At 44.6% G+C, this 13,142-nt stretch overlaps 1 protein-coding gene across 1 annotated transcript in view; it reads left to right on the top strand.

Moving 5' to 3' along the window:
* UBR4 (ubiquitin protein ligase E3 component n-recognin 4) overlaps positions 1-13,142 on the top strand; it is a 120,803-nt gene that overhangs the window by 39,682 nt on the left and 67,979 nt on the right. The window contains exons 35-49 of the mRNA XM_008148154.3: positions 399-590; positions 1,095-1,165; positions 1,252-1,399; positions 1,825-2,052; positions 2,691-2,861; positions 4,211-4,393; positions 5,302-5,460; positions 5,794-5,946; positions 6,354-6,581; positions 6,887-7,044; positions 8,267-8,438; positions 8,688-8,889; positions 9,790-9,953; positions 10,381-10,597; positions 11,425-11,641. Coding sequence (XP_008146376.2) covers positions 399-590; positions 1,095-1,165; positions 1,252-1,399; positions 1,825-2,052; positions 2,691-2,861; positions 4,211-4,393; positions 5,302-5,460; positions 5,794-5,946; positions 6,354-6,581; positions 6,887-7,044; positions 8,267-8,438; positions 8,688-8,889; positions 9,790-9,953; positions 10,381-10,597; positions 11,425-11,641 — 2,663 coding nt within the window. The remainder of the gene's footprint in view (positions 1-398; positions 591-1,094; positions 1,166-1,251; positions 1,400-1,824; positions 2,053-2,690; positions 2,862-4,210; positions 4,394-5,301; positions 5,461-5,793; positions 5,947-6,353; positions 6,582-6,886; positions 7,045-8,266; positions 8,439-8,687; positions 8,890-9,789; positions 9,954-10,380; positions 10,598-11,424; positions 11,642-13,142) is intronic.

Raw genomic sequence — 13,142 nt, 5'->3', positions numbered from 1 at the left:
TGCATTGATTTAAAACCAGTAATTTAAGTGTCTTATTAATGGTTAAAAAATGCTAATGAGAACCTAGTCATAATTTTAATCTAGTCTTTTCTTGAATGATTTTTTCCTTCATTTTTCTCCCTTTTCCTTATTTCAGTTTTATTTCATTTTATAATATTTTGTAAAGACTCATCTTTGTGCTTAAGAATAAATGAATACACAGTAATTTAGTGCAATTTATTGACCAGCTACATGTGGTCATAGTGCTAAGAGTTGGGGAAATGGATAATTAAATTTTTTTTTTCTCTTATACCATTCCTCTGAAATTGAACTTTATTAGGAAAAGCTTGAGAAACCGTAGTTTACATAATAATGAAATATGGGGACCAAGGCTTCTATGGTGTGCTCTTTTTTTGTAGCATGTGGTCGTCCTGGAGTGCACATGCCATATCATGTCTTACTTGGCTGATGTCACCAATGCACTGAGCCAGAGTAACGGTCAAGGCCCAAGTCACCTCTCAGTGGATGGGGAAGAGCGGGCCATTGAGGTGGACTCAGACTGGGTGGAGGAGCTGGCAGTGGAAGAGGAAGACTCCCAGGCGGAGGATTCAGTAAGTACCAAGGAACCGCCAGGGGACCCACAGAGTAATTCCTGGCTGGTGCTTGCAGAGCTCACACTAACAGGCCCATGACCCTCCCTCCTAGCTGTGAGCTTCAAAACTCTTTATAGTCCTTACAGCTTTCTCCCAGTTTATGTGATTAATGCCAGAATGTTTCCCCAGGCCTGCAGAGCAAGCTATCGGTACCTAATTTCTTGGGGGAAAGGACTATTAAATAAACATATGCTGCCTTCCATCCAGAGTCAATAATTCTGCTATTCCTTAGTTTTTGCATCCAAGATGGAGGTTCCGGGATGAGTTCTTCATGGGAATGGTGTGAGCTCCCTTTTAGAGAAAGCATAAGATTTCTCTTTTTCTTAACCTCAAAACTCTAAGGTCTCACCTGACATTGTAGCACATGTAGAGCCTGCAAGCCATTTCCTAGAGTCAACTATTTATATAGGCTGTGTTTTTCTGGGTGTCTGGAGGGATATAAAAGGTCTTATGTCTTTGAAGGATGAAGATTCTCTTTGCAATAAACTCTGCACTTTCACCATCACTCAGAAAGAATTCATGAACCAGCATTGGTAAGAGTAGTTCTTTTTAGGTGATGGTTTGCCAGGCCTTGATTGTTGGGACTTCCGGGCTCATTTGCTGGTTCTTGTTCTTCTAGGTACCACTGCCACACCTGCAAAATGGTTGATGGGGTGGGGGTGTGCACAGTATGTGCCAAGGTATGCCACAAGGATCACGAGATTTCCTATGCCAAATATGGATCCTTCTTCTGTGACTGTGGGGCCAAGGAAGATGGCAGCTGTTTGGTGAGAGATTGGAGCATTCTCTGGGCTAAAAAGGGCGGCTTGTTAGTGACATGGGAATGCTTAAGCCAAACTGGGAAATTCTCATGTCACCTTCATGGTGACCTGGGTCTAGGAGTAAATTCTGATTCTGTCACTGATCATGGCTTAAGCACTTCACTTAGAATGTTAGAACTTTCAGGGTCATTTGAGATCTTGCAACTTGTTTCTAAGACCCATAATTTCAGATGTTATAATCAAGACCAGTTGCTCTGCCTAAGTTTTAGATATTAGGTGAATACCATGAAGATCAGAATTCAGGCCTTTGGATGTCTTTTAAGTGGCTAGCCAATTTCTTCTTTGGGTCATATTTCCCTCCAGGATCTTAGGCAGTATTTCGTCTGTGCTTGTGGTGAGAGCTCAGGGCCTCTGATGTTTTCTGTCCCTAGGCGCTGGTGAAGCGAACACCTAGCAGTGGCATGAGTTCCACCATGAAGGAGTCAGCATTTCAGAGTGAACCCAGGGTTTCAGAGAGTCTGGTGCGCCACGCCAGCACATCCCCAGCTGACAAAGCCAAAGTCACCATCAGCGATGGCAAGGTTGCTGACGAGGAGAAGCCTAAGAAGAGCAGCCTGTGCCGCACAGTGGAGGGCTGCCGGGAGGAGCTGCAGAACCAGGTGGGCTCTGATGGCGCTCAGCACCGAGGGCAGAGGGCGGAGCCTGGCAGGTGGTTCACTAGCATACAATGGACAAGGCTATTTTTGCAGCTCCACGGGTGGGTCTTGGAGCTATTTCCTCTTTCTCTAAGTTTACTCATTTCCGCAGTGTGAATAAATGGTACGTGTTGTCAGTCATACTTGTTAGGGGAGGATGTATCACTGAGTATTATGGGAGTTTGTGTGAGGGTAGGTTTTAGTTGTGTAATACACTAGAGCACCCCTTCTCGGCCAGGGTTCCTCATCTGAAGCATAGAATACAGAACATGATTTGAGTGATTATTTTGTCAATTTTCCTAAGGATTGTACATAACTCAAACCATTCTAGTTTCACAGGAGATAAGTTAACTAATTATGCATGATGGACATGATCGAGCTTTAGGGTATCTACATGAGACTCCTGGTTTAGAAAGATTGCTCTAGAGTTAATAGCATGGTAACATACTGAATGGACTCAAATCCAATATTATGGAGGGAATGAGATGATTCCCCATAATGGATTCTGAGAGTGGATACTGGCAAGATTATTATGATGAGTATGACCCATTATTTTTACGTCTTTTTTTTTTTTTTCATTTGTGTATTTGGATTTTTCTCAGGCCAATTTCTCCTTCGCTCCTCTCGTGTTAGACATGCTCAATTTCCTCATGGATGCCATTCAGACCAACTTTCAGCAGGCTTCTGCCGTGGGGAGCAGCAGCCGGGCTCAGCAAGCCCTCCGAGAGCTGCACACAGTGGACAAGGTGGTTGAGATGACAGACCAGCTCATGGTGAGTGTGTCAGGGTCAGGGAACTTAGATGCCAGAGTGTGCTAGGCACTCTAAGAAATATCCTTAGAATAGTCGATCCCTGGCCATTTAGAACTTAGAACCTAAGGTACCATGACATCCAGTGTGAAAATCAGCATGTGAGGTGTGTATTCTAAAGAAATCATTTGAAGTAAGTCCCCTTTTCAGTTCATTTAAGTATTTGAATTGCCAAGATGTGAAGTTCTTCATTTGGAGGCAATTATAATATAAATTTCTTCTGTATATAAAAAAGAGAGTCTCCTTATTGTATCTTATCCCCTAAGGCTCTTCTGGCTCGCAAAAATAATGTTTGTCCTCTTTTGCTTTAGGTAACTTTCCTTTAGTTCTTCATATGACGTGGGTTTTAAGGTGTAAGTGACTATCCGCTTTAAAACCTGTGCTCAGTACTGACTATAGGACTCCCGGTGGGTCTGCCTGGCCTCTGTGGAAGCGCAAAATTAAATGACGGACATGACTAGGTCTTACAAGGTGACTGTTTCTAAGGAAAAAAATACTCATTTGGAAATCCACACACATACTTACACACATGTACTTTATTAAAAATCCGTTACAGTTTACACAGTGGTTACACAGTAGTGTAAAAGATGTTTCTGAATCCATGTCTTTAAGTCTAATATACCTGAATGTAAGAAATACCTATGTGGTCCAGTATGTTTTTTTCCACTCTCAAAATAAATAATGCCCTAGTTGGTTTGGCTTGGTGGATAAGAGCATTGGCATGTGGACTGATGGGTCCCAGGTTCGATTCCGGCCAAAGACACATGCCTGCGTTGTGGGCTTGATCCCCAGTAGGGGGCATGCAGGAGGCAGCCGATCAATGATTCTCTCATCATTGATGTTTCTATCTGTCTATCCCTCTCCCTTCCTCTCTAAAATCAATAAAAATATATTAAAATAAATAAACAGTCACAGTTTTAGACCAGTGTTTTTTAGACTTCTAGATATGAAAGATGAAGCTAAAAAAATATTGGGGTAGTGTTGGTAACCCTAAAAGCTGCTGTCTTTTCATTTCCCTGGTTAGATCAATGAGAAAAATTTCATAGTCACTATCATTTTTTTTAAAAAAGCCTTATAACATATTAAGAGCCAATACTTTTTATTAACTAAATGTAGCTTTATGAAACATTCACTACATTGTTGTTATTGCTGACAATAACTTTATAAACTTACTTGTGTCCATGGACAGAGATTGGAGTCCATTGCTCCTGAATGACCGAACTGTAGCATCTTAATCACTTAAATAGTGTGTGAATCCCCTTGATCTTGTTTGCCTTATTACTGCCTCTTCTCTCTGCTTCCCTCTATGCCAGGTTCCCACCTTAGGCTCCCAGGAAGGTGCCTTTGAGAATGTTCGGATGAATTACAGCGGAGACCAGGGCCAGACTATTCGACAGCTAATCAGCGCCCATGTACTCAGGCGGGTGGCTATGTGTGTACTCTCCTCCCCCCATGGGCGTCGCCAGCATTTGGCGGTCAGTCATGAGAAAGGCAAGGTGGGTACTCCCAATTCCTTCCCACTCATTTTAGGTTATATTTATCTTAAGTGCTAAGTAAAACAGATAGGTGACTATGCTCAGATTGGCCTTTTGGGAAAAATCTATCAGGTTCTGAGAATGCTTTAAGGACAGTGCTCAAAGAGCATTTCTACTGGAACACTTGGTGACTTGATTAAACTTAGACCCAGTATGACTAGAACAAAGGCTCTGTTTCTCATTAGTAAATTCCCACTCAAAGCATGTCCTTCAAGCCCCAGGGAAAGATAATGACCAGCAGTGACCTAGGACAGAGTGGCTTGCAGTCTGCTCAGTTTGGCCACTCTGGAAGGCATAAGCCAAGAGACAAACAGCTTCCTAGGAAAACTGAGAGTTCCTTATTTGGTTCCTCACAGCCCTCAAAGGACACAGGAAAGTTTATAAGTTGTGTTCTAGAACCCATGGAAGGTGAGAGAGTTGTGGATATCTTCACGTTTTTCTGTATTCTGGCTTCTCCATTACCAGTTAAGTTGTTTTAACATTATCTTAAGTGAAAAGAACAAACTAGAGATATGAATAGTTCTTAAAAGAGCTTGAAAATACTCAAAAATATTTCATAGTAAACTAGAAAGGATATAGTACATAGGAATTTTTTATTTTTATGAACTGATTATAGAAAGAGAAATTAGGTTTATTAGTCATCTGTTTGGTCCTCACTGAATGGAGAAAATGAAGACATTCCATATACTTTACAAACTTAACCTGTGTCCATGGACAGAGATTGGAGTCCATTGGGCTAGGGTTTTCCTCAGAGGCTTATCCACAATAAAAACCTGCAAGCTAATATCCCTATTGAAGAAGCGTTTGTTATTGCTGTGTTCTCTGAGAAGACTAGGGTTAAGAATAAATTGGTGATTGTTCCTTTGCAGATCACTGTTCTGCAGCTCTCTGCACTCCTGAAGCAAGCAGATTCCAGCAAAAGGAAGTTGACTCTGACCCGCCTCGCATCTGCCCCCGTCCCCTTTACTGTGTTGAGCCTCACTGGGAATCCATGCAAGGAAGACTACCTGGCTGTGTGTGGGCTGAAGGTAACAGTCATGATCCAGGGTTGGTTACCTAGAGCTATGGATCCTAGTCACCTTCTCTCTCCTGTTCTTGGCACCACTTTCCTTACTGGCTGTTGGTTTTTAAACTTAAAATCTATTGGAATACAAAAGAAATATTTCTATGAATTTCTTTTAGATTTTTTTATGTTGGAATAATCTTTATATGTTCTTGAAACCTGAATATATTCTAGATAGTCTGAATACTGTCTGAAGGTAGGGAATATTAGGGAAGAATAGGAAACATTAGCACTCTGAAATGAATTAGTCTATTTCCAGATCATCTTTCAACCATTCTGTTCTTTAAACTTTGCCCAGGACTGCCATGTGCTGACCTTCAGTAGCTCAGGCTCCGTTTCGGATCACTTGGTGTTGCACCCCCAGTTGGCAACAGGAAACTTCATCATCAAAGCCGTGTGGTTACCAGGTTCACAGACTGAGTTAGCGATTGTCACTGCAGACTTTGTCAAGGTACAGTAACAGCTCTGATGATGTGGTCCTAGAATGGTTTTGCTTTTAAATCCAGAATGTCTGATCTCCATTGTGTGCTAGCTTCTCTCAGAAATAAAAAATAAAAAATCCTAACATTTTGTTACATTGCCGAGCAGGAGCTTTCTGTATGTAGGCAATATAAAATCGATTCTAGTTCTGCCCCCAGTATACCAAGTGCACAGCTATTGCTGTTCTTGTTACAGAATTTGTTGATGTGTATCTCCCCACTACTCATTCCCTGAGGGAGAGTAATAGGTACTTGATTCATTTTTATTCATCAGTGCCTAACACTTGCTCTCTAATTGCGGCTCTTTGGATTTACCAGGATAATTTAGGGGTGGAGCTGCAATGGATCTCCCTGATTTCATCTTCCTTCCATTCTGCAGATTTATGACCTGTCTATTGATGCCTTGAGTCCAACCTTCTACTTTCTCCTGCCAAGCTCAAAGATACGAGATGTTACCTTCCTCTTTAATGAGGAGGGAAAGAACATCATTGTTATCATGTCTTCAGCTGGGTACATCTACACTCAGCTCATGGAAGAGGCCAGCAGTGCCCAGCAGGGACCCTTCTATGTCACTAATGTTCTGGAAATCAACCATGAGGACCTGAAGGTTAGAGCAAATGTTGCCATTTCCTTCTATTCCCGATTTAATTAGCTTAGCAACTCTTCTGTTCTTGTTTTTTTTTTTTTTCTTCTAACTTTTTACCTAATAGCAAAAACTCTTGTCCTTTAGGGCTAAATTAATTCAACTTGATGTTTCTTTATTCTCAATTTTTAAAAGTTAGCCCAGGGACCTCATGTTTAGCCTATTAGAGCTCATAATCTTGATTTAAAACTAATAACCAGCAAAACGGGAAGCTGGTACTCAAGGCAACATGAGAAGTTAATGCAGACATTGTGTCTTTGTCCTGACAGGACAGTAACAGCCAGGTGGCAGGTGGTGGTGTGTCTGTCTACTACTCCCACGTGTTGCAGATGCTGTTCTTCAGCTATTGTCAAGGCAAGTCATTTGCAGCCACCATCAGCAGGACGACTCTGGAGGTGTTGCAGCTCTTCTCCATCAACATCAAAAGGTGGGAATGAGCCCTGCATGTTTGGCTTCATAATGCCCATGTTCAGTAGGAGGGCTCACCTCCCTCCCAAGTACTGTGTCTATTATGAATTTGGTGAAATGTGCTTTTCTCCATCAGACAGCTCCTTTCCCTGCTGGGTATTTTCAAAATCAAGCAGCATCCAGTGGTGGCAGGTTGGTCTGTCTGCATGGTTTGTCCCCACCATGGAGACTAACCTGTAAGAGGTAGTTTGTGGGGCCACTGTCACTCAGAAGGAAAAGCTGTAGTCAAGGCAGCAAAGCGGATTTTAATGTGATTACTGAGTTTTGAGAAGGGAAAGTTTCTCCTGGACATGCATGTTGTCGTAATGCCCTTTAAGTTGCCTCTTGGGGGACTCATTGGTCATAGAACATGGTATCGGTAGTGGGGGCACAGTTAGGGTTGGAGAGCTAGAAGGTTCCATTAGCTTTTTAGATAATAGAGGTGTGTGTGACGTAATGACTGTTATATTTAGGGAGGAGGAAGGGGTTTAGGATTTTTTCCTGTCTTATCTGTTATTGAAGAGCCATTCTAGCACTTTCTGGCCTCTGTTTTGTGAATTACCTGGTTTGGAATGAAATAAAATAGTTGTCATTCATACATAACTTGAAGTGCTTGGAGACTTTTTTTTTTTAATCCTCACCCAAGGCTATTTTTTCCATTGATTTTTAGAGAGTGGAAGAGAGAGGGAAAGACAGAAATATCGATATGAGAGAGACATGTCAATTGGTTGCCTCTTGCACGAGCCCAGACCAGGGCCTGGGCCGGGGAGGAGCCTGCAACCCAGGTACATACCCTGGACCAGAATTGAACCCGGGACCCTTCAGTCCACAGGCTGACGCTCTATCCACTTAGCCAAACAGGGTAGGACTGGAGATTCTTACTAGGAAATTGGGTCATCAGCCTTAGGCAGCTGCACAGCCCTATGTAGTGACAACCTCTTAGGCACATAGAGTCACCTGTTCCCTCAGACAGTGGAGCCTAGCAGTGGAGATCCTAGCCAAGACTCCTGCTGGGGCACACTTTGGGGCATATGAGAGTATATACATGGCTCAGAATAGAAATGAGAATCATGGGTAATTGAGTCCCTGGACAAATAACTTGTTCTGGGAATCACGTGTTTAGTGAGGATGTCCTTTAGTTCAAGGACAGCTCTAGTAGATGGTGATTGACACCTGACCGTGGCCACTTTTGTTGTCGGCAGTTCCAATGGTGGCAGTAAAACGTCTCCTGCCCTCTGCCAGTGGTCTGAGGTGATGAACCACCCTGGCTTGGTGTGTTGTGTCCAGCAAACTACAGGTGTGCCACTGGTAGTAATGGTGAAACCAGACACTTTTCTTATTCAAGAAATAAAGACTCTTCCTGCTAAAGCAAAGGTCAGTGCTACATTCTCCCATCACTTGAATTGCGTGAACCTGCTCTAGTTTTATTGTATAGTCTACTTTCCCAGCTCTTTCAATGGAGCCAATAAAAGAATTGGGATCCATTTTTCCTTGACGCCTGTGCCTGCCTTCTGCAGCCCCACAACTGACTGTGAAACCAGCTGCTTCTCTGCCTCTCTCTCTCTCTCTCTCTCTGATCTGTAGGTGCGGGAACTAAGACCCTCCTTTGTCCCCTTCTCCTAGATCCAAGACATGGTCGCCATTAGGCACACAGCCTGCAACGAGCAGCAACGAACAACCATGATCTTGCTATGTGAGGATGGCAGCCTGCGCATTTACATGGCCAACGTGGAGAATACCTCCTACTGGCTTCAGCCATCCCTGCAGCCCAGCAGTGTCATCAGCATAATGAAACCTGTTCGAAAGCGCAAGACAGCCACCATCAGTAAGACCCCTCAAGCCGGGGGTGGGAGATGGGGGGCGGGGGATGGCAGTCTTCTAGATGATGAGTAGACTGTTGTAAATATCTGTGAAGAATTGGTGACTGTCTGACTTCCATGTTTTGTAAAGGTAGGGATATGTCTTAGCTAATTTCCAAAAATGGACTCAAGTTTCCTGAGGCCACCAATGCTCTTGTGTGGCTTTTAGAGACATATTGTACTAATAGGAAGCACCCATTGGCTCTCCACTTAAGGTCATCCATCTGCAGGTGCCCAGTAAAGAATTACCTTTTGGACCTTGTTTGAGAGATTTTTCTCTGGGTTCGGGGAAAATAGCTTGCCTGGTGGGAAGTGAAAGAACTCACTGAGGAGTAGGTTCTTCAGTTGCTGGTTAATTTCTCAGTGAGGAGTGAAGAGCCCCTCATGGCTCTCTGGGCTGGGATCCTGCTCCTGACTGATGGAGGACTCTTCAGGGAATGAAAGCTTGACTGTAGGAGTGAGTAAATCTGGCTAAGCACAGACCATCGTGGGGGTCCTCCCATTACCTGAAATTTGTCCCAGTCTGTGAGGTAGTGATACAGCTCATCCTCCAGTAAAGAAATAGTTCTACTTATTTTAAACAAACCAGCTATGAGAGGACCTATTGTTATTAACTATACGCAACACCAGCGCCAGATTTCTTTGTCCTGCTGGGTGATATTGTGGTTATAGGGATAATAACTGTGGTACAGCTAACCACATGTAGGCATCATACCGATGCAAACATTATAATCCAGAGTTTGTCTAGAAAGCTTGGGCATGTGTGTGTGGGCTCAGCTGGGAGGGTGTGACCTGTGGAGTGGGCACAGAGGTGGGAGTGGCTACACTTACCGATGCTCTCTGGCAATCTGTGCTGCTCTCCACAGCAACCCGCACGTCCAGCCAGGTGACCTTCCCCATTGACTTCTTTGAACACAACCAGCAGCTGACAGATGTGGAGTTTGGTGGTAATGACCTTCTGCAGGTCTACAATGCACAACAGATAAAGCACCGGCTGAATTCCACTGGCATGTATGTGGCCAACACCAAGGTGAGGACTGGGTCAGGCTGGGTTGAGTCTCAAACGGTGTTGTTGGAGAGCACACCTCTTTAGAATGCAAGTATAAAGTATAGACCCACAGCCACTAACCCTTGACTCTAGTTAAATGGTCCCTGGGGTGAATATTTGTTCTCACCCCATGCAGAAGGGCTGCTGTACAGCATTACCAAGCAGGTTTGCTGTGCAGAGGGCGGGCGGGCGGGCGGTAACTGCTAGGGAGAAGGAAGCCTGAAATTGAAGAGAGTCTACTCCCTGTCTCAATTTGCCTGTCTTTGGAAGGAAGGAGATTATTACTGGAGAGTTAAAAGGATAAAGGTCTTGTTGGGGACCACACATTGAGACACTGTCAGAGGAAGGTTTTCAGGTCTGCCCTTAAGAACTGCATTCGTTCTCTGACGTGAGCCTTTCTTTCCTGCAGCCTGGTGGCTTCACCATTGAGATTAGTAACAACAACAGCACAATGGTGATGACGGGCATGCGGATCCAGATTGGGACCCAGGCAATCGAACGGGCTCCATCATATATCGAGATCTTTGGCAGAACCATGCAGCTTAACCTGAGTCGATCCCGCTGGTTCGACTTCCCCTTCACCAGAGAAGAGGCCTTGCAGGCTGATAAGAAACTGAACCTCTTCAGTGAGTCACCAGCCCCTGGCACAGACTGTATCTTTCCCACTGTGACTGCTGACTTGGGGGCCACTTCTCTTTGGGGAACCCTCTATTCTCTTGAAATCTCTGTGGTCTCTACTGTCAGGAAACTGAACTTCATTTGAGATATGAAGGAGGCAAGGTGACAGGAAAGGGATATACTTGAGAATGGGAGGGGTGGAGATAGGGTCAAAATCTGCTTCAGTTCCACATCTATAGGCTTGGGTCAGCCTTGCTGATGGGGCTGCCTGCGTGTTTATGCAGAGAGGAGGCAAGATTAGCATGTGAAATCACAAGGCTTTCTTAAAGCACCGAGACAGCCATAGGTCCACGGCACTGAGGTGTTTGACAACGCCTTGCCTTGCCATGCTGTTAAAAACTTGAAACCCTGAATATAAATCCTGAGCCTTGCATAAGGCTGGCATCTTTCTATAGTGTTTACTGGCCTCCTGTCTGATGCTGTTTGTATGAATGATGAGGATCTGTGCTTTGAACAAAGGAAGTGCTCAGAGTTCCCTGGGCGAGGGAGTTGGAGATACCCTGATAGCGCAGAGGGTCTGGTTCCTACAGTGATGGTCAGTGACTCTTCTTCCAAGTAGTAGACCTCATAGGCTTTGATCAGTGGGGCTGTTTCTTCATTTATTTAATATCTACAACACTAAAGTGCTGCTGAAGTTGCAGGGGATCAATTTCTGTGACTAAAAATGCATGTGATTTGCTACTTGGCTCAAACTTATTCTGGTCTTTGCTTTGAAGATGGTGGTGTTAGCCCTTCAGAGAATGTGCTTCTTAATAGCTTCTCTTGCTTATTACAGTTGGGGCCTCGGTGGATCCAGCAGGTGTCACCATGATCGATGCTGTAAAAATTTATGGCAAGACTAAGGAGCAGTTTGGCTGGCCAGATGAGCCCCCGGAAGAATTCCCTTCTGCCTCTGTCAGCAACATCTGTCCTTCAAACCTGAACCAGAGCAATGGCACTGGAGAGAGCGACTCAGCTGCCCCCACCACAACCAGTGGAACTGTCCTGGAGAGGTACCAGCACTGGAGGGGCTGGCTTCAGTGTCACCGTTTCTCACTCTCCCTGCAGAACCTGTATCTTGAGAGAGTCAGTCTCTATTAACTGCCCCAGGCTGAGCCCGTGATTTTCAAGTGTTCACACAACTCCCAATACTCGCTGTCTTCTTAGTGTTCAGACAAAGCCTGAAAGTGTGCTGAGAGCCATCTGACTCCAGTCTCTGCCCAGGGCTTCTGTGCCTTCTCTTAATGTTCAGGTACCCTTTGGTATAGCCAGAGGCTGCTAAGATGCTTACGCGAGTGTTGTAGATTAGGATCCAATCTTGCGGAAATTATAGGGAAAAAATCTTACCTCTCATTCTGATTTCATCATTTTCTCATCTTTCTCTGCAGCAGCAACTTATGTGGTGATAACTACTGTAAGAGGCTGGCTGCTGCCTCTGTGGCAGAGTTCAGAGCCTCCTGGGCTCCCTCCAGAGGCCTCCTTAAGTACTGCGCTTGGCTTCTTTGCGCTAAGTAGCTATTGGTTTGCCATGGCAGATGAAGTAACTCATGATGTAAGATGTTGAGATTCTTACATTGTAAGTCATAAGAATAGCCTGGCTTGAATCACTGCCTCCCACCAGCAGCCTCCCCCTCTCCCTTCTCTCTCTCTTTTTCTCTTCCCCTACCCTATTCTTATATTGTTTGCTTAGGATGTGTTTCCAGGTTTCTCTGAGCTTCACATTTTTTTCCTTTTTTTTTCTTTGCTTCTTCCCCAAGTTCTGAAACTGAGTCCCTAACCAAGCTGGACCGGTTAGTATGCCCTCTTTCTTTTCTCTGCACGAGTGAGTGTGTGTCAGAGAGCAGTGTAACCCAATGGTGTGGCTTTGCGTTGAATCTGCTTCTGTGGAAGAGTCCTCCTGCTTCTCTCTGTTCTGGTCATTGCATGGCTGCAGAGCTGTCTGCCTAAAAGTGGAAAATGCGGAGGGTTGTACGTGTGCACTTGGTGTTGGCTGCTTCAGACTTGGTTGGCTTTCTCTTTTCCTTACCCCATTCCTCCCTGCGCCCTCTCTACAGTGGATGAGAAGGGCGGGCAGGCCAAGAGCGGTGGGACAGTCAGGAAGCCCTACCACCTGAAAAGCCACTGGAGAGCTATTCAGTGCAACTGTGTTTTATGCCCCTGGTCTCTCTTCCCTGGCTCTTCGTCTTCCTCTACCCTTTGACCTTTCTTTCCAACTGCCTTCTCAATCCTTCCCCTCTCTCCAGAATGTCGGTCCTCCAAGTATTGGTCTTTTTACTATCCACATTAAACTCACAGGAGTCGGCCCTGGGCAGCATGTTACAGTTGGGTTTCCTGTTATTTCCTACGAGAAAATTGCTCAGGTTTCTAAAGGTGCTTTGTAGTATCTTTTAAATGTTGGCAATTGGCATGCTCCTGAAAATACAGTTTTCTCTCTTCCCTATACTTAGGGACTCATAGGAAGTGCCTTTGTGCATTTTCTAGGAGGCGTAAGTAAAATACAAACTAACCTTCCCC

Source organism: Eptesicus fuscus, chromosome 9 (genome assembly GCF_027574615.1).
Source record: "Eptesicus fuscus isolate TK198812 chromosome 9, DD_ASM_mEF_20220401, whole genome shotgun sequence".
NCBI classification, from domain to species: domain Eukaryota; kingdom Metazoa; phylum Chordata; class Mammalia; order Chiroptera; family Vespertilionidae; genus Eptesicus; species Eptesicus fuscus.
This window is presented reverse-complemented; position numbering and strand designations above follow the sequence as displayed.